A 27,293-nucleotide genomic window follows, 5' to 3' on the forward strand; every position below is an offset into this window, starting at 1 on the left:
CGATATTCGAGAGAGTGTTCTGGGCTTTTGGTCCATCAATTGAAGGTTTTCAACATTGGAGGCCAATGATTAGTATAGGTGGAACTTTCCTATATGGTAAGTATAAAGGTACGTTACTAATTGCATCAACGTGGGATGGTGACAATAGACTTTTTCCACTTGCCTTTGCCATTGTGGAGAACGAAAGTGATGATAGCTGGTATTAGTTTTTGTGTTGTATTCAGATTAATATCACTAATTAGGAAGGGTTATGTGTCATATTTGATCGTCACCTTGGTATATTGGCAGCGATACGAACTATATGTTAATCGACATGTTGGTATCATCGTTTTTGCCTTCGCCATGTGGCTAGCAATTTCAATCAACAAATTGGGAATAAAAACTTAAAGGCTATGGTAATGTGGGCAGGCATGGAGAATCAGCTACAAAAGTATCAAATAACCAGGGATAGAATTATTCAATTAAGTGCAGATGGTGATAAGTATTTAAGGTACATACCGGCGCAAAAGTGGACGTTAGCACATGATGGTGGACGTCGTTATAGGGAAATAACCACAAACTTGCCTGAAAGCTTCAACAGTATTCTAAAGAGTGCTAGAAATCTGCCCATAACACTTTAGTTGAACTTACATACTACCATTGTGTAGCCTACTTTGCCGATCGGTATACTAAGGCACGTGCAGAGGTTACAACCGGTGAACTCATTACAGCCTATGCAAAGAATAAATTCAATAAATGGGAAAAAAAGGCACCAAAGCATTCAGTTACTGTGTTCAGTCATGAAGATGGTCTGCTTGAAGATAGAACACCAATAATGAGGTAAATTTGAGGGAGAGCACTTGTAGTTGTCAAAAATGACAGGTTTATAAGATTTCGTGCTCACATGTCATTGCCATGTGTAAATATCAAGGCATCTCTGCAATGCGATATATTGACCGCTGCTACTATTTGGAAGAACAAGTTGCTTGTTATGCACCTAGATTTCGCATTCTAGACAGTGTACATTGGAATGAGCCTGATTTCCCGGTCTTGTATCCTAATGTCAAGCTGCGCCATGAAAAAGGTCGACCAAGATCAATTCGACTTCAAAATGAAATGGATTTAGGGATAGAGCATCAACCAAGGCCATTGTGCAATCTTTGTAGGCAAGAAGGCCATAATAAAAGAACATGCCCCACTGGAACTGTGGCTGGCTCCACTAGTGGCCAAACTGAATGACCCAACATAAGTATTCAATCTACTTCAGTGGATTGGTTGGACCCTTTTTTTTTTTTTTTTTTTTTAGGAGTTGGACCATATTGTTAGTTTGTATTATTTGAAAGAACAAGTTGGTACTAATTCCATATGTTACGATGTTTTTCTATCACTGCAAGTTGGATTGGGGTGTACGTTTATTTATTTTGTGTCTCTGTGTGTGTGTGTTTGTATATATATATATATATATATATATATATATTGTGTATTATAGTTTAGGGTTTCGATAACACCTTAAAATGTATACTTTTCATGGAGTGCTTGGGTCATTTACTATGTTTGAAAGTTTCAAATAAGGAAAGAAATCAAAGGGCCACAATCTGAAGAGGAAAAATCAGATTTGAGTACTAATTAGTATTTTAGACGTATCTCTCTCTTCAAAAATCCAATTGACTCAAGGATGGATGGGCTGTTACCGTGACTTAAATATCTACAAATTTTAAGTTTGAGTTTTTTGAAATTCACAAATTTTGTTGGCCAAAATTAACTCACAAGTTGTTGCTATAAATTTGGACAAATATTAGATGGTGAAAGTTTTATTTTTCTTTGACACTTTTACAAGGGTTTGGAAGAGAGGCTGTAGAGAATGAAAATAGAAATGTACACCACAGTAGCCATCATGCAAAGGAAAAAATATCAACTACAAAAATAGAAGTTTGACACCTTTTTTTTTCCGCCTATTATGCGCCTACAGTTGTGGCTACACATATAGATTCTATGTTGGATTTGTAGGAATGGACAGTTATAGTAAATAGATGTATGATTAGATTAATTGGGCACTAATTTCAAATGCCAAAAAATGTGTACACATTTCTTATTTTCACAAAGGTCTTACAGTTAATAGTATAATGTGCTATGTATACTATCTAGGCATACTACTTTTTGCTACAATGATGCATAAACAATGATAATACTTTAATATATTCTTAATAAACAGTCATTTTACATTGATTAGTGATTGTGACGATAGGGTACATGAAGTTTTTGTTGTGTTCCTCAACATGGAGGATGTCTATTTACTCGTTGTGGGTACCTTCGTGCTTGCACAGGACTTTTCCCTATGTGCCTCGGCTGTGTTCTAATATCAACCTCTGTTTGATAATTACCACATTCGTCACTTTCATTATCTGAAGACATCTCCATATCTTCTGCATCTTCCTCACTATCCTCATTTGAGGCATCTTTCTCAGAGTCTATTACGGAGGCCTCTTCCTTAGAGTTTGGAGCACATGCCTATGTATTTGGTGGCGTGCAGAAATCACCAACATGAAGGGCTGGTTGGGAATGTTGTGGTGTGCAAAAATCATAGCTGTACTGGCTATCTTGGCCATAATTGTATTTCCCAGCATAAGATGGAGGTGGCGATGGGTGATAAGAGGGAGGTGTTGAACTAGGTTGGGGATAATGGTCATAGCTAAACAAACCCTCAAATCCTTGTCCTATGGAAGTGGATAATCCAATCTGTTGATATAAATTCATGTAGTACTTGTTGACATTAATTAGATTATACTCACTGAAGGTGGTTGGCTTATTACCGGTAGATGTTGACGGCCATAGTTGGGTAGAGTTGTACATATTATGCTGTGTAGAGGTGGGTGGTCCGGCTTCATCATTTTCACATTGTCCACATTGTGTAGAGGTGGACGAGCGGGTTTCAGTAGAGGTTTGCAACTATCTTCTTTGGTGCCTTTGTCGTCGCCCGAAGTGTGTCACCCTTTCAATAAGGACGGAGGAAATATTTGCTTCCATTGATAACTTCACTCGGGTAAGGCCCTTTACTATTGGTGGAAAGACTTGCTGTGCAGTGAGATCATTCCTTTGTTGGTTTGCAACAGCTAAATCTAACATATTATTGATTTTAGTTTGCTGGCACAGAAAAAGAAAAAGAAAACATTTATTAGTGCAGTATTATTGAAAAACTAAAATAATAATTTGTTATCAATATTAGTGCAGTATTTTGTTTGTGTAAATAATTTGTTCTAATATTAGTGCAGTATTATTGAAAAAGCTAAAATAATAACCTGATACACATGGGTAGCCGCCTCCGGTGTCATGAATAGGTGACCATGTTGATGGTACCATGTTGTGTAGTCCACACCTAAATCGAAATTGTCATCCCCAACTACATGTTCAGCTCACGCGTTCCAAAGCCGGTAGTATTGTGCATGCTATGTAAGCCAATTGATACTGGACTTTCCTGTCAACTTTACATAATGCACAGATTTATCCAAATTGTTAGTAGGTCACTTTGGACATCTTTGCAACAACCCAAACTGTCGCATGACTCTTTCTAGATGGTAATACTCCACAATTTGGAAGCATAGCAATGGCACTGTTGTAGTCCATATATGTTTTTTTGCAAGACACCATGGATGCAAATAATTATCGTATGGTGTTCAAACAACCTGCAATTCCAATTACAATAACTATGTTATAATCAATCAAGACAATAATATAACTAGTAAATTAACCATTGATGCATTGTGATATATTACCTGTTCATTATTATGTGTGTCGTGATTAGAACGGTATGCACGTAGAACATGCATTTGTGTGTGAGTAAACGTTCTCTTGGTATCCCACCTATACACAATTAATGATTACCACNGGGGGTGCAAACAGTTGAGGTCGCACTCGTAAGGTGGAAACCTGATTTTTTTTTTTAATGTACAGTGTTATATTGCTAATGTTGAAATTATTTTCATGTAAATTGAATAATTGTAGATATTATTAGGACATTAATAAATTTGGATCTCACAACGTACATTGCCTTCCATTGCATCATTAGAGATGTGATATTATTGTTGCTCCATTTCAAATATATCCTACATTAAATGCTACAATGAGTTAAAACATGCAACTTCCATCTGAAGGTATATTTTTTACAAACCATCTATATAAAAAATTACAAACTAAGAAAATAATTTCCAATTAAATTAGGGGGCCGAGAAGCTTACTACAATTGCGATATGAAGTGAAGGAATGTAGGAATCATAGAGCGATACTTGCAATAATAAAAAAGAATAAAATTAATATATACTGACTACTATAGTTTTTTATGCTAAATATTAAATATAACTTACAATGCTTGTAGTTCATAATAAAATTGAAAGAAACTCAAATAAAGGATTTATGAAGCATAATTTTAAATAATAATAATAATAATAATAGTTTTAGCAAAAATAAGCATACACACAATAATTAGTATTACCTATAATATTTATAAAGCATATAATTAATTTTCATTTCCCAGCCTATAACCACCCTAAAAAGTAAAGATTCAAGAAACTTAATAAATTTTTATACCAACTAAACTTTAAAGAAAAGGAAACACAAATGTACTATTTATTGTAGTAAATAATAATAATAATAATAATAATACACATACATATCTTTATTATAAACCAACAAATATATTATGCAGTATATTTTTTCCAAGTAATAGATGTAATAATTGATAATAACAAAATAAAATTGATTATAAAAAGATCACAATAATACAATTTATTAAAATTTTTGTGGTCATATACTAATAATAACAATAAATAATATTAAATAATTTCAAAATTAACAAAACACATACATAAATTTAATTAGAGAGTTAAGATGCTTACCACAACTGTGATACCAACTAAAAGAGTGAGAATTATAGAGTGATACTTGCAACAACAACAACAACAACAACAACAACAACAACAAAAAAACACAAACACAATCACATAACCATAAAAAATAATTCATTAATCTAAAATTTGAATAACAACAACAATAATCATAATCATAGGCATACAAATAATATTAACTACAACTACAACAATACATAATATTTTACACTGTATTAGCTTCTAATATTTACAAAGCACATGTTTATACAATAATAATAAATCTGTTAATTTCTGGAGCTGTAAGGTAATAAACAAAACAAAAAAAACTTACATTAGCAAAAGACTTACAATCCTTAGTTGTTCACACTGAAGCAAAGCAAAAGACTAACTGAACAATCGGAGAACTTACAATCCTTTGTGAGAAGATACAATTCTTTAGCGAAGGAGGAGAAATAAAAAGACAAGGGCACTTGCCTTGCCTTTTATTACAATACTGAAGAATAAAAAGACAGAAAAGAATCTTGAGATAGATTTAGGCATGATCTGAAAATAATCGATGCAAAGAATAAGAATCAGATGAGATGAGGAATTGAGGTGATTGGTTGATTGAATCTTTATTTTTTTTGTTTACTTTCTTTGTCTTTTTTGTTTATAGCGTGCACATAAGAATCTACGTATTTTCTTTGCTTTTTTTTTTTTTTTTACAGCGTGCACATCAATCTTTTTTTTTTCTTTCCTATTGTAAGAATCTATACTTTCTTTGTTTTTTTTTTTCTTTACAGCGTGCACATCAATCATTTTTTTTTTCTATAAGAATCTACGTACTTTTTTTGTTTTTTTTTTTCAGCGTGCACATCAATCATTTTTTTTTCTTCTATTTCGTATTGTAAGAATTTATGTACTTTTTTTTAGAATAAGAATCAATGTACTCATTGTACTTAAATCTATCATTATTTGATTCATAGGGTACTTTTACAATACGAAATAAAATAACATGACATACACACAAACCAAACTGCTTCGGTCAAAAAAATACTAAAGAATAAAAAGACAAAAAAGGTACTCTGAGGAGTTGAGGTGAATATATTTGATCCAGAGAATAAGAATCAGATGAGATGAGGAGTTGAGGTGAATGGTTGATTGAAGCTTTGTTTTTATGTTTACTTTCTTTGCTTTTTTTGTTTACAGCGTGCACATAAGAATTTATGTACTTTCTTTACTTTTTTTTTTTGTTTACAACGTGCACATCAATCATTTTTTTTCTTCCGTATTGTAAAAATCTATGTACTTTCTTTACTTTTTTTGGTTTAAAGTCTGCACATCAATCATTTTTTTCTTCAATATTATAAGAATCTATGTACTTTCTTTGCTTTTTTTGGTTTACAGTGTGCACATCAATCATTTTTTTCTTTCATATTGTAAGAATCTATATACTTTTTTTTTTTTTGTTTACAGTGTGCAAATCAATCATTTTTTTCTTCTATAAGGATCTATGTACTTTTTTTTTGTTTTTATTTACAGCGTGCACATCAATTATTTTTTTTCTTCCACTTCGTATTGTAAGAATCTGTGTACTTTTTATAGAATAAGAATCAAAATGTACTCATTGTACTTGAATCTATCCTTATTTGTTTCATAAGGTATTTTTACAATACGAAAGGAAAGAACATGACATACACACAAACCAAACGGCTTGGGTCAAAAAAATACTGAAGAATTAGAATATGCGTACTTTTCTTGACATTTCTCTCTCCTCTATTTCGGCAATGCCATTGCCACAAACCAATTGAAACACTTTTTTTCCCCTCCCATTTTCGGCAATGGCATTGCCACAATTGCCACAAATTTCCCCCCCTATTTCGGCAATACAATTGCCACAAACCAATTGCAACAATTCTTTTTCCTCTCACTTTCGACAATGGCATTGCTACAATTGCCACAAAATTTTTCCCCTATTTCGGCAATGCCATTGCCACAAACCAATTGCAACAATTTTTTTTCCCTCCCATTTTCAGCAATGACATTGTCACAAATTTTTTTCACCCCTATTTTGGCAATGCCATTGCCACAAACCAATTGCAACAATTTTTTTTCCTCCTATTTCGGCAATGCCATTGCCACAAATCCATTCCACAATTTTTTTTTTTTTTGAGAAATGATATGTGCACACAATTTTTACAACAAATTCTAAGTGGTAGGTTGTTACTAGTTGTTATTGTTGGATTAAAAAAGTAATATCAGTGTTAAATTCACATTTGAACTAATAATAACTAATTACCTGTGATTTGTTGTGAAAATATTGTAAAAATATTGTGGACGTAGCACATTATTTTTCTTTAATTCCACCCGAGATTTCAGCAATCACTATTTTTTCCCCCTCCCATTTTCGGCAATGGCAGTGCCACAATTGCCACAAATTTTTTCCCCTATTTTGGCAATTCCATTGCCACAAACCAATTGCAAATTTTTTTTTCCTTATATTTCGGCAATGCCATTGCCACAAATCCATTCCACAATTTTTTTTTTTTTTTTAGAAATGATATGTGCACACAATTTTTACAACATTTTTCAACAAATTCTAAGTGGCAGGTTGTTATTGGTTGTTATTGTTTGATTAAAAAAGTAATACCAGTGTTAAATTCAAATTTGAACTAATAATAACTAATTACCTGTGATTTGTTGTAAAAATGTTGTAAAAATATTGTGGACATAGCACATTATTATTATTTTTAATTCCTCCCCAGATTTTGGCAACCATTTTTTTTTCCCCCTCTCATTTTCGGTAATGGCATTGCCACAATTGCCACAAATTTTTTTTTTCCCAATTTCGATAATGGCATTGCCACAATTGGTTTCTTTTGGGCACCCACACACTTCGAGCACTTCACACCCACTCGTTCAGCATTTTTTGGCATTAGGAATTTCAGTAATGCCATTGCCGAAATTCAAAATTTTCTCTCTCCCGCTTTTTCTCTTTCTCTCTCATACTTTTGTTAGAATTTCGACAATACCGTTGCCTAAATTCCCTCTCTTTCCTCAATTGCCTAAATAATTTGGAACAGTGCCCATAACGCAAATAAACCCGAGATTCAACAATATTCAACCAAAAGACTCTATAGCCTACGCTACGCCCAGTTTCCCAAAAAAAAAAAAAAAGGCCTACGCTACACCCCTGTTTGTTGGTCCTTTCATCCCATTGAAATTCACAAGAACTTGAAATATCATAATAAAGAGTGGCGACGAAATTGCCGACCGGCTTAGTAACCTGCCGAAAGATGTTCTCCTTGAGATTCTATCCTATCTTTCTCTCAAAGAATGTATTGCAAGTAGTATACTTTCGGCAACATGGAGGACTCTTTGGATTGAATTATCTAGTCTAGGGGTTCATTTAGATACAGCTGAAAACTAAAAATTGAAAAATACTTAGCAAAATAATTTTTAAATGTGTGAATAGTACCGTGGGACGCATTTTTAAAGAAAATGTTGCTGAAAAATGAGGTTTGTGAGCCTTGTGACTGAGAAATTGCTGAAAAGTTGATTAAAAGGTACTGGAAAAGTTGCTGAGGTGTGCACTATTCATGCCTTTCCAGTTAACAATCACGGAGGCTAGATCTTGATGACATAAGCATTGAAGGTTACACACAAACCAAGCTGCTTGGGTCAAAAAAATACTGAAGAATAAGAATATGCGTACTTTTCTTGACATTTCTCTCTCCTCTATTTTGGCAATGCCATTGCTACAAACCAATTGCAACAATTTTTTTCCCTCCCATTTTCGGCAATAGCATTGCCATAATTGCCACAAAATTTATCCCCTTATTTCAGCAATGCCATTGCCACAAACCAATTGCAACAATTTTTTTTCCTCCCATTTTTGGCAATGGCATTGTCACAATTACCACAAATTTTTTTCCCTCCTATTTCAGTAATGCCAATGCCACAAACCAATTGCAACAATTTTTTTTTCCTCCTATTTCGCAATGCCATTGCCACAAATCCATTCCACAATTTTTTTTTTTGAGAAATGATATGCGCACACAATTTTTACAATTTTTTTATTACAAATTTTAAGTGACCGGTTGTTACTAGTTATTATTGTTGGATTAAAAAAGTAATATCAGTGTTAAATTCAAATTTGAACTAATAATAACTAATTACCCGTAATTTGTTGTGAAAATATTGTAAAAATATTGTGGACGTAGCACATTATTATTATTATTTTTAATTCCGCCCCAGATTTCGGTAACCACTATTTTTTCCCCTCCCATTTTCGGCAATGGCATTGCCACAATTGCCACAAATTTTTTCCCCTATTTCGGCAATTCCATTGCCACAAACCAATTGCAACAAATTTTTTTTCCTCATATTTCGACAATGCCATTGCCAAAAATCCATTCCACAATTTTTTTTTTAAGAAATGATATGTGCACACAATTTTTACAACAAATTCTAAGTGACAGGTTGTTACTGGTTGTTATTGTTAGATTAAAAAAGTAATATCAGTGTTAAATTCAAATTTGAACTAACAATAACTAATTACCTGTGATTTGTTGTGAAAATGTTGTAAAAATATTGTGGACATAGCACATTATATATAATTTTTTAATTCCTCCCCAGATTTCGGCAACCACTTTTTTTTTCCCCTCCCATTTTCGGCAATGGCATTGCCACAATTTTTTTTTCCCCTCAATTTCGACAACGGCATTGCCACAATTGGTTTCCTTTGGGCACTCGCACACTTCAAGCACTTCACACCCACTCATTTAGTGTTTTTTAGGCAGCAGAGATTTCGGTAATGCCATTGCCGAAATTCAACATTTTCTCTCTCCCGCCTTTTCTCTTTCTCTCTCATACTTTTGTTAGAATTTCGACAATATCGTTGCCAAAATTCCCTCTCTTTCCTCAATTCCCTAAATAACTTGGAACAATGCCCATAACGCAAATAAACCCGAGATTCAACAATATTCAGCCAAAAGACTATATAGCCTACACTACGCCCAGTTTCCAAAAAAAAAAAAAAAAGGCCTACGCTATGCCCCTTTTTGTTGGTCCCTTCATCCCATTGAAATTCACAAGAACTTGAAATATCATAATGAAGAGTGGCGATGAAATTGTCGACCGGCTTGGTCACCTGCCGGAAGATGTTCTCCTTGAGATTCTGTCCTATCTCTCTCTCAAAGAATGTACTACAAGTAGTATACTTTCGACAATGTGGAGGACTCTTTGGACTGAATTACCCAGTCTAGGAGTCCGTTTAGATACAACTGAAAACTGAAAAATAATGTATCAAAATAAATTTTAAATGTGTAAATAGTACCGTGGAACCCATTTTTAATGAAAAAGTTACTGAAAAATGAGGTTTGTGGGCCACGTGACTGAAAAATTGCTAAAAAGTTGATTAAAAGGTACTGGAAAAGTTGCTGAGGTGTGCACTGTTCACACCTTTTCGGCCAACAATCACGGCACAGAGAAAAAAAAAGAGGGTGAAACGCGTTTTGTGTCCAGACATGGATGCAAAATGCAGTACCCAAACGGAGGCTAGATCTTGATGACAGAAGCATTGAAGGTTACACACAAACCAAACTGCTTGGGTCAAAAAAATATTGAAGAATAAGAATATGCGGACTTTTCTTGACATTTCTCTCTCCTCTATTTTGGCAATGCCATTGCCACAAACTAATTGCAACAATTTTTTTCCCTCCCATTTTTGGCAGTGGCATTGCCACAATTGCCACAAATTCCCCCCCCCCCCTATTTCAGCAATACCATTGCCACAAACCGACTGCAACAATTTTTTTTCCTCCCATTTTCGGCAATGACATATGGCAGTGGCATTGCCACAATTGCCACAAATTCCCCCCCCCCCCTATTTCAGCAATACCATTGCCACAAACCGACTGCAACAATTTTTTTTCCTCCCATTTTCGGCAATGACATTGTCACAATTGCCACAAATTTTTCCCCCTATTTTGGCAATGCCATTGCCACAATCCAATTGCAATAATTTTTTTTTTCTTCCCATTTTCGGCAATGGCATTGCCACAATTGTCACAAATTTTTTTCACTCCTATTTCGGTAATGTCATTGCTACAAACCAATTTCAACAATTTTTTTTCCTCATATTTCGGCAATGCCATTGCCATAAATCCATTCCACTAATTTTTTTTTTTTTTGAAAAATGATATGTGCACACAATTTTTACAACATTTTTACAACAAATTTTAAGTTGTAGATTGTCACTAGTTGTTATTGTTGAATTAAAAAAGTAATATCAGTGTTAAATTCAAATTTGAACTAATAATAACTAATTACCTGTGATTTGTTATGAAAATATTGAAAAAATATTGTGGACGTAGCACTTTTTTTTTTTTTTTGGTTTTAATTCCTCCCCAGATTTCGGTAACTACTATTTTCCCCCCCTTCCATTTTCGGCAATGGAATTGCCACAATTGCCACAAATTTTTTCCTCTATTTCGGCAATTCCATTTCCACAAACCAATTGCAACATTTTTTTTCCTCCTATTTCGGCATTGCCGTTGCCACAAATCCATTCCACAATTTTTTTTTTGAGAAATGATATGTGCACACAATTTTTACAACAAATTCTAAGTGGCAGGTTGTTACTGGTTGTTATTGTTGGATTAAAAAAGTAATATCAATGTTAAATTCAAATTTGAACTAATAATAACTAATTACCTGTGATTTGTTGTGAAAATATCGTAAAAATATTGTGGGCGTAGCACATTATAGTTTTTTTTTAATTAATCCCCAGATTTCGGCTACCACTTTTTTCCCCCCCTCCCATTGTCAACAATGGCATTGCCACAATTGCCACAAATATTTTTTTCCCCTAATTTCGGCAATAGCCTTGCCACAATTGGTTTCCTTTGGGCACCCGCACACTTCGAGCACTTCACACCCACTTGGTCAGCGTTTTTGGGCAGCAAGAATTTCGGTAATGCAATTGCTGAAATTCAAAATTTTCTCTCTCCCGCTTTTTCTCTTTCTCTCTCATACTTTTGTTAGAATTTCAACAATACCAGTTCCGAAGTTCCCTCTCTTTCCTCAATTCCCTAAATAACTTGGAACAGTGCCCATAATGCAAATAAACCTGAGATTCATCAATATTCAGCCAAAAGACTCTATAGCCTACGCTATGCCCAGTTTCAAAAAAAAAAAGACTACGCTACACCCCTGTTTGTTGGTCCTTTCATCCCATTGAAATACCCAAGAATTTGAAATATCATAATGAAGAGTGGTGATGAAATTCCCGACAACGATATTGCCAACCGGCTTAGTAACTTGCCGAAAGGTGTTCTCCTTGAGATTCTGTCCTATCTCTCTCTCAAAGAATGTACTGCAAGTAGTATACTTTCGACAATATGGAGGACTCTCTGGACTGAATTACCCATTCTAGATCTTGATGATAGAAGCATTTAAGGCTACGAGTTTCGTGATATTATATGGAAAGTATTAAAAGCTAGAAGTGAAGCACACCCTGTTCATCAATTGAGACTTTCTTGGATTCAAGATGACATTCCAACGTGGGACATTGTTGGTTGGATTTCTTGTTTGGTTGGAGATGAAATTAAAGAACTTGATGTGGGTATAGAAACAACATTCCAAAGAAGATACCGATTGCCCAATTGCCTCTTTTCCTGTGGAACTGAAAATCTCGTGTTTCTGAAATTGAAGGGCTTCATTGTACTTGATATGACGACGGATATTTTTGCGTTTCTGAGTCTCAAGGTTTTGGAATTGATTAACGTTCTCTACAGTGAAGAAGATTCTCTCTCTACAATCCTTTCATCTTGCACGGTAATTGAAGATTTGAAACTTCAAATTGGAGTTCAACCTTTGGAAAGTCTCAGAGTTACCTTCTCCATGAGTACACTGAAACGCTTTCAGTGCAGACTTCTTTCCGAAGGACCAACTTGCAAATTTAAGATAGACACCCTGGCTCTTAAGTTTTGTAATTTTCGAGGACGGTTGGACAAGAAATTTGAATGGAAGAGTTTCAGAGGTTACTGAATCAAGAACTTCAAATTGAGATGGAGTGCAATGTGATGGTGGAAGAAAATGTCGACAGGATATCCGGTTTCTTAGAACCTCTCATTGGTGTCCACTTATTAGCATTAAATTTGGATTTGGATACGACATATGTGAGTTTAAAATCTTTAATTAAATTTCAATATTTTTTAAGGGTGAAAATACTAAATATATATATTTCTTGTATGTAGCTACTCTGCAAGGCATACGATCAAGAAATAACTTTTGATCAACTATCATCAGTGAAAATCTTTGGTGGCCCCAGTTCAACCTACGAACTATTTATATGGAAGTTTCTTGCACAGGTTCCAAGATTAAAGTTTCTTTTTTTTGCCCAGGAGGATAGATGCCACCCCATTCATGACAAAAATGATGGTTTTTTGGATGATGAAGTTCCCGAGTGGAAATTGCCAAATCTTGCTTCCTTATCTTGCGAAGGATTATTGAGGCTGAGTTTTGAGTTTGATCAACTTTCATAGATGATAGTGGCGGCCGCTGACTTGAAGATACTAAAAGTATTCATTGAAAGTCAAATGGCGACAAAGAAAAAAGCTGAAATTCGACAAAAAATAAGTAAGATGGCCCAAGACTGTCAAATACAATTTAAGAAGAATGAGTACAAAGAGTTGGATACATTGGGCGAGGAGACAAATATTTTCGAGGGTGATTGGATTTGATCGGTAGAAATGTACTGATGGAATAAACTATTGTATGGGAAAGACCAAGACTATTAAAAGAATCTAAGAATTTGTATGATACTTCAATAAAATTTCCTTATGCACAAAAAAAAAAAAAAAAAAAAAAATCTAAGAATTTTTTTTTTTTTTTTTTTTAAAAAAAAAAAAAAAAAAAAAAGACTACGCTACGCCCCTGTTTGTTGGTCCTTTCATCCCATTGAAATACCCAAGAATTTGAAATATCATAATGAAGAGTGGTGACGAAATTCCCAACAACGATATTGCCAACCGGCTTAGTAACTTGTCGAAAGGTGTTCTCCTTGAGATTCTGTCCTATCTCTCTCTCAAAGAATGTACTGCAAGTAGTATACTTTCGACAATATGGAGGACTCTCTGGACTGAATTACCCATTCTAGATCTTGATGATAGAAGCATTGAAGGCTACGAGTTTCGTGATATTATATGGAAAGTATTAAAAGCTAGAAGTGAAGCACACCCTGTTCATCGGTTGAGACTTTCTTGGATTCAAGATGACATTCCAACATGGGACATTGTTGGTTGGATTTCTTGTTTGGTTGGAGATGAAATTAAAGAACTTGATGTGGGTATAGAAACAACATTCCAAAGAAGATACTGCTTGCCCAATTGCCTCTTTTCCTGTGGAACTGAAAATCTCGTGTTTCTGAAATTGAAGGGCTTCATTGTACTTGATATGATGACGGATATTTTTGCATTTCAGAGTCTCAAGGTTTTGGAATTAATTAACGTTCTCTACAGTGAAAAAGATTCTCTCTCTACAATCCTTTCATCTTGCACGGTAATTGAAGATTTGAAACTTCAAATTGGAGTTCAACCTTTGGAAAGTCTTAGAGTTACCTTCTCCATGAGTACACTGAAACGCTTTCAGTGCAGACTTCTTTTCGAAGGACCAACTTGCGAATTTAAGATAGACACCCTGGCTCTTAAGTTTTGTAATTTTCGAGGACGGCTGGACAAGAAATTTGAATGGAAGAGTTTTCAGAGGTTACTGAATCAAGAACTTCAAATTGAGATGGAGTGCAATGTGATGGTGGAAGAAAATGTCGACAGGATATCCGGTTTCTTAGAACCTCTCATTGGTGTCCACTTATTAACATTAAATTTGGATTTGGATACGACATATGTGAGTTTAAAATCTTTGATTAATTTTCAATTTTTTTTAAGGGTGAAAATACTAAATATATATATTTCTTGTATGTAGCTACTCTGCAGGGCATACGATCAAGAAATAACTTTTGATCAACTATCATCAGTGAAAATCTTTGGTGGCCCCAATTCAACCTACGAACTATTTATATGGAAGTTTCTTGCATAGATTCCAAGTTTAAGTTTCTTTTTTTTTTTTGCCCAGGAGTATAGATGCCACCCCATTCATGACAGAAATGATGGTTTTTTGGATGATGAAGTTCCGGAGTGGAAATTGCCAAATCTTGCTTCCTTATCTTGCGAAGGATTATTGGGGCTGAGTTCTGAGTTTGATCAACTTTCATAGATGATAGTGGCGGCCGCTGACTTGAAGATACTAAAAGTATTCATTGAAAGTCAAATGGCGACAAAGAAAAAAGCTGAAATTCGACAAAAAATAAGTAAAATGGCCCAAGACTGTCAAATACAATTTAAGAAGAATGAGCACAAAGAGTTGGATACATTGGGAGAGGAAACAAATATTTTCGAGGGTGATTGGATTTGATCGGTAGAAATGTACTGATGGAATAAACTATTGTATGGGAAAGACCAAGACTATTAAAAGAATCTAAGAATTTGTATGATACTTCAATAAAATTTCCCTATGCACAAAAAAAAAAAAAAAAAAATCTTATAAACGGTAAAAAAATTGTTATTTCCCAAGTAAAACCACGTGCCATCACTGCTGTATATCGTGGTTGATCCGTGAGGCTTTTAGCCTCCACATAACCCTTTTGAGGTTCACGCGCTATCTGGGGCTACCCTAGTTCATAGGTCGAAGAGAGTGTACTCGGGTTTTAGAGAGAGAAGGCTCGTAGATGAGTTTAGGCTGAGAGTTTTCAAGGTTCAGGGAGCTTAAGATGGAAGGGTGAACCACCGTGTGAGGGTGGATGATGAATGGCGATGGAGCTTAAGAGGCTCAGCCATGAGAGTTTCAGAGGTCTAGAGGAGCTTTGAGAGAGCTTTAGAGATTAGAGAAAATTCGACCTTGTTAAAAGGTGATAGACTCCAACAACAAAAAACTTCAAAATCCCAAAAAGCAAAAAAGCTCAAAACTCTCTCTGTGAATGATTGAAGAGTGATAGCTCTCGCAGTCTCCCTCAAAATCAAATTGTTGAAAAAAAAAATGTCAGTACTCATGGACTTAGAGTATTGAGAGAAAGAAGAAACGGATTAATTGTTTGTGACTATGAAACTCATCGGCGGTGTTGCGGCGAACTGGCAGGGGGTGAGCATTGAGCAGCAGCTTCAGTATTACAACAGCAGAGAGGCGAGAGAGAAAGAGAAAGATCTGAGGTAGGTTATGTGAAAAGAACAATTTATATGCTTGTCAAAATTTGTAACCCTAAACTAAAACGACATCATTTTTTTTATATAAAAAAAAATAGCCTTGTTAAACTGAAACGTTCCATTTCATTAAGTCATATTCCTAACTCTAGCAGAAGACAGACTCTGGAATATTACGAACCCTACTACTACTAGGACTCTAGTATATTACAAACTCTAATAGGGTTTTTATTTTCCCTAGACATGTTGGTGCTCCTATGGTTATATATGTCTCGTTACCGCCGTACTCTCCTTACGTTTCTTAGCTTCTCTGTTATTACTTTTTTTTTCTCCAAAACAATTAATTGCATCTTCTCCCGTTATTACTTTTTTTTTCTCCAATATGTCAAATAGAATTTGGGGCCCCAACTATGAGCTCCGTTACAGTGTGGGGAGGCTACCAGATGACGGCCTTGTCCTTGTTAGTAGGCACGGACGGAACCTAACAAGAATGATTAGAACCAGGATCTCCAAATGTGAATTGTTGTTGCAAGATGACAGTCATTACTTATTGTCCTTGCTTATGGACATGAATGCCCCAGTTGAAGCATAAGAACCTGTATTACAAGATATATCAGAGGTTGCTCGATCGGCTGGCACATCAACCATATCAATTGGCATAATGTTCTATGAGTCCAATGGATACGATAATGATGATGAGGTGGTCGATATGATCATGAGGGCTCATGAGGTGAAACTTATTCCGGCAACCAAATCATCCATTGAAGCATTGGAGAAGGTTACCCTTCAACAATATGATTTGGACTCGGTTGCAACATGTGTCATATGCACGCAGGAGTTTAAGGCTAGTTTGGAAGTGACTCGCATGCCGTGCTCTCATGTCTATCATGAAGAGTGTATTGTCAAGTGGCTGAAGAGGAGTAACGTCTATCCGTTGTGTCGATATTAAATGCCACATTGATTGTGAAGGATTGAGTTCTTCAATCAATTTGTGTTTCAATCATAGACTAATCTTGTTCTAAAAAAAAAAAAAATCATAGACTAATATATATTGTTCATTATTCGGCAAAATTCCTCTTAATTTGTTTTTTGTGATTTATGTGAGAAATCATATGAGTTTTAAATAATTTTGTGAACCCTTAATAGGTTGTTGTGCGAATAGAATTTTCATTAGAGTCCAAATTTTCTGTCTCACATATTATGCTTCACTCTATACTCTACTAATAAAAACGTAACATGTTGATTTCTTTTATTAAGTGAGATAACATGCCTTGTAGAATGAATTTTGATGTTAACAATTAATGCTATTGAGGTAAATCTTACATGGCTCCCTTAGTTCTACCTCACGTGATTAACCTTTTTCTTCTGACTCTCTTTAGCCGCTTTTGTTTTTGGTTTCTTTTCTCTGTGGTCTCAACTCTTTTGTCTTCTTCCTTAGTCCTTGCTATGCATAGGTCATCAAAAATTTTATTGTTCCGCTGCCACATATTTTTGTTTTGTCTTCTTTTTCTTTTTTTCTTTTTTTTCTTTTTCTTTTTCTAAGAGATTATGGCTCTAGGTGAGAGAAACAAGCAAGCAAACAAATTTGATAAAATAATAATAATATAAGCATTCTTAGCAAATAATAATCAACCAAGTCATTATTTATTAGATAAAGTTTGATGAAATAATATAATCTAAAACTTAAATCAAATGTTATCAGTATATTCTAATCAGATTGTAATCTGCAATAGTATATATACAAGGGAGCAAGTACCCAAATTAATGTTGTTCAGGGAAGCCAATTATTTTCTATCTGTATCAATTGTTTAATTTTAGATTTTATACATGTTGTGGTACATGGCACATTAACTAATCACAAGAGATTTCCCTTCTAATTAGTTCACATTTAATCAAAATATTTCTATAGTTCTATGGAGGAGCTTCCCTTCCCTAAACTCATTCAAGAATTTCAACAAACATGTAAAATACAAAATCTAGCAACTCCAAATATAAACTAAATACAACATTTACCAAACAAAGAAACTTCTTTCTCTCCACACTTCTCCTAATGCAACAAAAATCAAACACCATCATCAGTCATCACCATAGACAAGTCACTACAAAAAAAGGGGGTTATCCCAGCATTTTCAAAACCGCTGGGATAGGGTCAAAATTCCTATCCCGGCGTTTTTTTTCCCGACGCTTCAAAACGTTGGTTTTTGAATGTCAAGATAGGGTCGCCGGCAAGGAAGTCAATACCATACCGAAAGCTGTACTAGTTTTGGCTACTGGTACAATATATTTCAGATACCGGTCAATACCGGTGTACTGTTTCGGGTTTACCGCTATTTTATATATTTAATATATATATATATATAACTAACAATAAATGTGAATTTTTTTTTAATTGACTAGACATTTTTAAAAAAAAATTATAAGGCTAATTCTAGATCTCTTTTTTACTCAAATCCGAAGTTGTTGTACATGTACAAGCCAAGGTATACGGTATACCTGCCAACATTTGTTACTACTTTTTTTAGTTTTTATTCTCTTTCACTATCTTTGGTATCTTTTATTATTATTTTTGAAATCTTTTTTTCACTCTCACTTTCCAAGATAAGTCTTATCACATTACTTTTTCTTTTCTTGGTTGAAGAACTCCTCTGCCTCTTCACGTGGCCACACAAAACTAAGAAAAAAAAGCTTTAAAAATACAAACGGAAAGGAACAAACAAACATAGACACTCAAATGCTGAGAGAGAGATTTGAAGAAAGAACTGAAGAATGAAAAGTGGAGGATGGAAAAAGTGGAGAACAAGAAAGTCACAAACAAAGAAAATATGAAGAAAAGGGAGAAGAAGAAAAGAGAATGAGATAATAGAAAGAAGTATTATCAGGTGAAAACAAAAATGTATAGAGGGTAAGTCGGTAAGTGTCTTTGTTTCGCCCGAAATCTATTTATGGGTCGGGAATCCAGTATCGAAGTCTTGAAAAAAAGGTGATTCTAACTTCATTTTGCAAAGCTATTGTGCATTTTTCTTTCATTTTTCTCTTTCTTTCTACTGGGATTTCTTAGCTTACTCAGATTTGCACCATCCTGCCCTTAAAAAACTGCCAAAATTACCACCCAAAAAAAAAAAAAAAAAATAGCATTTCGTGTTTCAGCCCGGTATTCATTTACCGGCCGAAACAGCCGGATTTCGCCAGTACAGTCGGTACGCGACCGGTACGACTGGTATTTTTTCCGGTACAAAACAAGGGGGTTATATGTACCGGTGCACTGGCCAATACGATACGAAATTGACTTCCTTGGTCGTCGGACCTGTACCAGCGCTTTTCAAAAGCACTGGGATAGGTCCCGGCGCTTTCAAACCCTGTTCCAGCGCTTTTACTTGTGTCGGGACAGCCTTTATGAAAATGTGAATATAACCTATACCAACGCTTTTGAAAGCACTAGAATAGGTACTACCTATGCCAGCACTTTCAAAGGATAGGCAGTACCTATTCCAACGCTCTCAAAAGCGTTGGTATAGGGCTTGAATGAATAAAATTTAAAAGGCCTATACCAGTGCTTTTGAAAGCGCTGGCATAGGCAATACCTATTCCAGCGCTCTCAAAAGCGCTGGTATAGGTCTTGAATCAATATAATATAAAAGGACCTATACCAGCGCTTTCAAAAGCACTAGTATAGGTCTTGAATCAATATAATTTAAAAGGACCTATACCAGCGCTTTCAAAAGCACTGGTATAGGTCCTTTAATGTACCTAAAATACATATTTTCCAATACCTATTTTATAGCAACTGTAATTAACTACAATTCATATTTTCCAATAGCAAATACCATACCACATTAAACCAAGAAACTAAATATATTTAATTACACCATATCAATAATTACATCCCAAATGTCTAGAATTTTATACACAAAATAATACATCCCAAGTGTCTAGAATGTTATGAACAAAATAATACATTCTAAACAACTATGTACAATGTCCTACACAAAAGAATACATTCTAACTATATAGAATGTCTTGCACAAAAGAATACCTTCTAATTGTCTAGAATGTTATAATAAAGTTTCCAACTATGATGTGTACATATATATCAAAGTTTGAAACTTTATTATAAATATCAAAATATCATAGTAACTACTCCAAAATAGGTGCCCAAAGTATCGCCTACCACGTATCATCAAATGATAAGTGCTGAGCACTGGGAGACTGGATATTCACTGTAGAATCACCATCACCATCCTATGAATTAAGAAACACACAATGGATTAGTGTACTAAACAATAGAGTTAGTAGCAGAATGATCCAATATCACTAGTATTACTACCAAGTGCCACATTAGCAATTAAAACACACTCAAAATTTGAGATTTCAGTTAAGCATTCGAACATTCTATTCCTTCAAAAACTCTCAAATTTATTTCCCTCCAAATGGTCCATAAAAGGCAAATACCATACCACATCAAAATACTTCTATTGTTCTATGGAGGAGCTTCCCTTCCCTAAACTCATTCAAGAATTTCAACAAACATGTAAAATACAAAATCTAGCAACTCCAAATATAAACTACATACAACCTTTACTAAACAAAGAAACTTCTTTCTCTCCACATTTCTCCTAATGCAACAAAAATCAAACACCATCATCAGTCATCACCATAGACAAGTCACTTTTTTTCTCTCCACACTTTTCTTCAACATCTTTGAATTTTCCATGGCCTAGAGAACAAGATTTCAAGAAAATGACTAAATTTATCATATCCACATATCTTAATCTTTTGGGACAAGATATAATTTAACAAATGTGTATTCATTTTTTTTAGTAAAATGATGATAGGACATGCTCTTATTGAGGTTATAAACCAAGAGTTTTACATCAAGCCTTTATAGAATTTAAACATGATGCAAGAAGGCATCTCATGTACATCTCCATATATCACCTGTGAATAATTAGTTATCCATTATCAGCAAAACAAAATCCTAAAATTTTGCAAAGATCCCAAGTGCCTCCAAGGAATGCATTTTTCCAAGTTCTCTGCAAATATTCTAAATGAATTATTTTCCAGGTGTTCTAAAGAGATTTCTAGTGTATTATGTATCATGCATGTGATTAAACAGAACACAATTGTCCCAAGGCCAAAGCTCACGTGCAATTGCCTTCAACAATTTGCTATAAAAAGGCCCTCCAAGTGATTTACTGGACAGAAGCCTAGAGAGTCTTAAAACGTTCTAATCCTACATTTGCAATCTTCAACCAATTTCATCAAGTGTATCACTTTTCAAAGTAGTACTTTTTCTTTTCTTTTTCTTTTTCTTTTTTCTTTTTTTTTTGATGATTTGAAAGTGGTAGTTCAAGTAATATTTAAAGTGTCACTCATTTTAAGAGAAAATTACTCTTTACTATCTACCGTCTGAACTCAATTGCTTTATCACATTTCTTTTTTTGCTAATTCATTCTCCGAGTTGTTGTTTTAAACAATTACGTTAATAACTATTTTAAAATCAATCATAATTTTGCATGATTCCATACATTTTTACCTTTTATTTTCATATCTTGGGTTCCTGAGCTGGCGTAGTAGGGAATTTTTTTTTTTTTTTCTTTTCTTTCTTTTTGGGTGTGGGGTTAAAAGGTAGAAATAACATTGGTGTAGTAGTTAGCATAAACAAAGGTAGTTTGTATTCAAATTGAGGATTTTTGTATTAAATCATATATCATATCATCATATATACTATATAATAAAAGTTGGGTTTCTCCTCTATATAACTTTATAATTTCTTTGGATAGACTCAAAAGCTTAATTGTTGATATCAACTTCTCTTTCTTTTTAATTTTTCTTGTTTACTTTATGAATTATCTACAAAATTTTTAATATAAATTTTTATCAACAATTTTAAGTGTTAATCTACTTTTAAAATATTCAATAGACACACGTGATAAAACTTTAAAAATATTCAATAGACACGTGAAAAGGTTCAAGTTATACAAAATTTGAGTTTTTTCTTCTTTTTTTCCTTGAATTAAGAGTTTGAGTTTGATTTTACTTTTAATGACACTCTTATGAAGATAGTTTGTTCGATATTAAATTCTATTAACTAAGTTTTAAAAAATATAAAATTCTATTTCAACTAAAACCATGAGTTTTGTTTCTTGTGTGTGTTTCTCAAATAAAAAAAACGAAAACCATGAGTTTTGTTTCTGTATATATTTGCTAAACGTTTGCTAACCGTTTCACTTGAAAAATCCTACTTATATTCCTTCGGAAAGTGCATTATTTTCCATATGTTTTGGTGGTTTCTTTCATGTTTTTTTTTTTAGAATATTTGTCACATTAAATTTCTATCGATTATATGGTCTACCTCTTCTTTTGATTAATATATATATATATATATATGTTCTACTTCTAATCATGTTATAGTATTCACTTTAATTAAAATCATTTTTATGTTACAGATTATCCTGAATCTTTGGAGCCCAAGCTATGAAGTTTCAAGATCTTAAAGCTTTTCCCTTCAAGATGTTATCCTAAGTGCAAAGTCTACATAGATGCTATTATATGATTATATCTATTCCATTGAAACTTTAAGAGAGTGGATTATTTCTGTTTTGGATGCTACTCTTATATTTTTATATGTAGATCTCATATTTATGCTACAAGTTTTTTATTATTATTTTTTCTTTCATTTATTTATTTTTTTTTATTGAGATTCATAAATATTTAATTTTGTAAATTATTTATAAAAGGGTTATATGAAACTAAACATGCATAAAGGCCAGGTCTGCTTTTTATTTTTATTTATTTTTTAAAAAAAATTATTGGGTATGTCATACGATATCACATGTTTTTTTTTCCCCCATTTTTATGGAGTAAAAAATGTTGTTGACAGTGACACCCATTCGGCATGAAAATGATTTTTTAGAACTATAAATGTTGGTGGGATTGTTGAGAGTGGAAGGTAGAATTTAAGGAGAAGAATTATGTAGATAACTTTCATGAACATTAAAATTTTGTCAGATTGGTAAAAAAGAAATTTATACATGGTGAACAACAATTAATTATTATGACTCTAAAATGATGTTTTGGTATTAATAATGTTTAATATTTATAGTAACTAGCCGCGAACCCACGCGTTACGCGTGATAATTATTTTTATGATAGTTTTATTAATTTTTTTTTTTTACAATTTAAACTAATCTAATAATGAGTAATGTATTTCATAATTATATTTTTATTTATTATAGGAACAATCATAAATGTAATATAGGAACAATCCAAAACACCAAAAAAACGTAAACTAAAAAAAATTAATAAAACTTAACAATGATTAATTGAACCAATATTAGGATAAATTTTATTTTTGATAATCTATTAAGGTTATTTTCTTTGTAGAAATTATAATTTTGGCCGCCAAAACATATTATCAAATAAAAAATTAGTAGCAAAATCTAAGAATTAAATTTCTATACATGCATTGTTATAAAATAATAATAATTAAAATAAAATTGCAAAAATTAAAATTTGTCACTTATCCAATTATTTTCGTTTGGCTAACCTTTGCTTTTCTTTAAATAAATGGCATTATAAAGTACTTCTAATACAACTATTAAGGGTACTTTGTCCACCACAAATGAGTAGAAAATAAACAAAAATTAGTAAAGTCTCATATTTTAACATCTAAATTGAGCAATATAAGAAATCATGCTATGTAACAGAATAAATACCAAATTATCTAAATCATGCTATGTAATAGAATAATGTAACATAATAAATATCAAATTATCTAAATCATGCTATGTAATAGAATAATATTATATTTTTATATGCTATGTTTAATTATTTAAAACGCAATAAGATAACATTTAACAATCAAAGAGAATAAATAAATAAAACAACAACAACAACAATTTAAAAAACAAAACTAAATCACAATTTAAAAAACAAAACTAAATCGCATAAACTCAAAATAGAGTTTTAAAGAATATAAAAAATTATCAACCTAAAGTAGAGATGCAAGAAAAATAAAAAAATCCACCAAAAAATTTAGAGAGGGAGAGAGGGAGAGAGAGAGAGAGAACCTTTTTTTTTGTGAGGGAAAACTATGCATAGAATATAAGAGATAATGACGAATTTATAGTAAGAGGGTGTGAATAAGAAGAGACAAAAATAAAGGAAGATGAAGGGAAAAAAGAAGAATGATATTAATGTAGAGGGTAGTGGGGAGATGAAAAGATAAGGGATGGAGAAAGATTAAAGAAGTAGTGGGGAGATGAAATGGTAAGGGAGAGAGAAAGGTTGGAGAAGTGTAAATATTAAAAGAAATAAATGTTAAAAACAATTATAGGAAAAAAAAAAACCCTAAAGCTTGAAAGGCTTCAACGAGTTTTTTTTTTTTTTTTTTAAGCTGAAAAGGCTAAATTTATACATGGTGAACAACTATTAATTATTATGACTCTAAATGATGTTTTGGTATTAATAATGTTTAATATTTATAGTAATTGTTGTGGAATGCATGAGGATTTTGTTACAAAATTAACGTAATTGTTGTGGCATGTGAAAATCTCATATTTAATCATCTCAAGCAACTTTACTCCACACATAAGGTTAATACTTATTCCTTCTTTACTTACATGATGTATCAATAATGTTAAATGGTGCTCATAAGCCTCAAATGCTGTGATTTATCTCCTTGAAATGCTCTTTAAAATAATAATAATAATCAGTTCTGAATTAAAGTGTTTTAGTCATAGAAGTCATTGATATAAGTTCATGATAGGTAATTATTCAATACTTAGTGATTATACTACTAGGTCATACTACTATATACATAAAAATAGTTTACACTCTCATTAATTATTAAAATAGTTCCCATAAATCAAACTCTTTTTGCCAATAATTTACTATAAATAAATAAATATTTTTCTAAATTATAAGAAATTTAAAATTGTTCTTCACCTTAAATTAGATTAGCAAGAGTTTCAACTAGTTTAAAATGAATACAATATTTAATTTATTTTTTGATTATATATCATTATTTTATGTTTTAATATGTAGAATTTATTTATTACATATTTTGTTTATACAAAGTGACTCAATATATGTATATATGTATCATATGTCATAATATTAATGGGTTTTATCATGTGATTTACTAATTATTAATATAATTTTAATTTTTTACATATATCTTTTTAATTAAATCGTGCATCGCTGGACACAATACTAATATAGTATATTACATAAAACTCCCTAAAAAAATATTTGTATATTACATAAAACATTTATACATGCATTATACTCTTAAAATTGAATGTGCTTATCTATCAAAAAAGAAAAGAAAAAAAAAAGAAAGAATGGATTTATATAGGACTAGCCTCTAACGCGCATGCTCAGAGACTTTTCTATTTTTTGGGTAAAGGTTAATAATTTGCATCCATTATAAAAAAAAAATAAAAACAAAATTTTTGGGAATAAAAAGATGAATGTGAAGGGAAAAAAATCCTAAATTTTAGGAGTTCTCTTTTTTAATTCAAAATGAAATTTATTATTTGACATTTATAACTTAATTTCTAAAAGATGTTACTCTTCATTAATGAGGATATTTTTTACCCATTTAAAAGTCTAGTTCAAAGATAAGAATCCTCTTATGTATCTCTTCACTATATATTAAGAGCATTTAAAAAGTTAGTTATGGCTTCAGAAAATGTCAAAAATATCCATAATTTAATTAGATAATTCTTATTATTAAAAAAATAAAAATGGGGTTAACATTGTAATTCAACAAAATTAAAAAAAAAAAAATACCAAAGAAACTTTTTTACTAAAAATTAGAACACTCTCTATTTAAATATATCTCACACAGTTTGATACTTTTTTTTTTTTCTAAAAATTAGTACACACTAAATCCAGTAGTTTACTTAATTTCAAATTCTAAATTTTAGTTTATTAAAAGTTCCTTCTTGTATATAGATTAATCTTTTTTTCTTTCAGTCTATTTATAAAGATTTTTTTTACATGAATTAAAAGAAAAATGGTCGCGAATGGGGCTTGGTTTAGTTAGTAAGGCTCGGATGCTTCGTCTAACCCACCTAGTTTTGAGTCCTGCTACCAGCAGAAGTTCGTTGGTGGGCATCCACACGAATTGGCTGAATTTGTCCAACTCTAGCGTCTTGCCCGAAGGCTAGCGTAACCTAGCAAACTCCACTTTTTTCTTAACCCAAAAAAAAAAAAAAAAAAAAGAGTCCAAATTGTTTTCCCGTTTTAATCCTAGAGAGTGATAAAAGCACATACCCTTCTTTCCAGTAAGGAAGGAAGCACACGAAATCATAGACAGGAGTAATGGTTGAAACTAGAAAGACATTGAGTCCAGTAAATACAAAAGAGCTGTCATAGGTCGGGTTCTATGCGGCATGTTTGATTTACTCATCAGAAGTTATCCCTGCAATCACCACTTAATGATTGAGCTATCTTCATTTTACATTACAAAAAAAAATGAAAACTAAAAATCAAACAATAACCACAACTGCCCACACAAACTAATAAAAAATAGGCATTTAATAACTTCACATTTGCATAAATTCTGAAATGATCATGTCATCTCCAATAAAAGGTCAACTTGTATATTTCTGAATTCCATAGGCTTTAATTCTATACCACGACACAATAAAAGGTATTTGACCCCTAAAAGCTAGGAATGAGCTATATTCTAAGCAAACCCAGCTCATTTTTTGAGAAGCATAAATCCAAAAATCACATTCAAGACTTTACAAACATTTCATCAAACAAGTGGTATGCTTGAAATGAGAACCACTACAAATTTGTCGTATAAAGCTTAAACCACACCCCATATTCTAAGAGAGAGAGAGATACGCAAAGACAAGAACCAAACCTTGGATGAATTTGAAGTTTTAACTTTGAAGTCGTTTGGACTTAGAGAGAGGTCTAGTGGGTATGGCTCTCTGTGACTTGCATAGTCATAGGAGAAAGCTAAAGTGGTCGAAGACAGGGGTATCTGTGGGAAAAGAAAGTATTATAAGGTATTTTCGTAAACTAAATGGCTAGAGTAAGGCCAAACGGGAAACAATTTGGACCCTTTTTTTTTTTTAAGAAAGTATTATAAGGGTATTTTCGTAAAACTAAATGGCTAGACTCTAGAGTAAGGCCAAAACGGGAAAACAATTTGGACTCTTTTTTTTTTTTTTTTTTT

General features: G+C 32.8%; 1 protein-coding gene across 1 annotated transcript; it reads left to right on the forward strand.

The window, feature by feature from the left end:
• The first annotated feature begins 13,832 nt into the window (after positions 1-13,832).
• Positions 13,833-15,116, forward strand: LOC112025584 (F-box/FBD/LRR-repeat protein At4g26340). Its single transcript, XM_024058257.1, has 2 exons — positions 13,833-14,747; positions 14,976-15,116. The coding sequence occupies exons 1-2, from the start codon at positions 13,833-13,835 to the stop codon at positions 15,114-15,116; spliced, it is 1,056 nt and encodes a 351-aa protein (XP_023914025.1).
• The last annotated feature ends 12,177 nt before the right edge of the window (positions 15,117-27,293 follow it).

Source organism: Quercus suber, unplaced genomic scaffold (genome assembly GCF_002906115.3).
Source record: "Quercus suber isolate HL8 unplaced genomic scaffold, Cork oak 2.0 scaffold_455, whole genome shotgun sequence".
NCBI lineage: Eukaryota > Viridiplantae > Streptophyta > Magnoliopsida > Fagales > Fagaceae > Quercus > Quercus suber.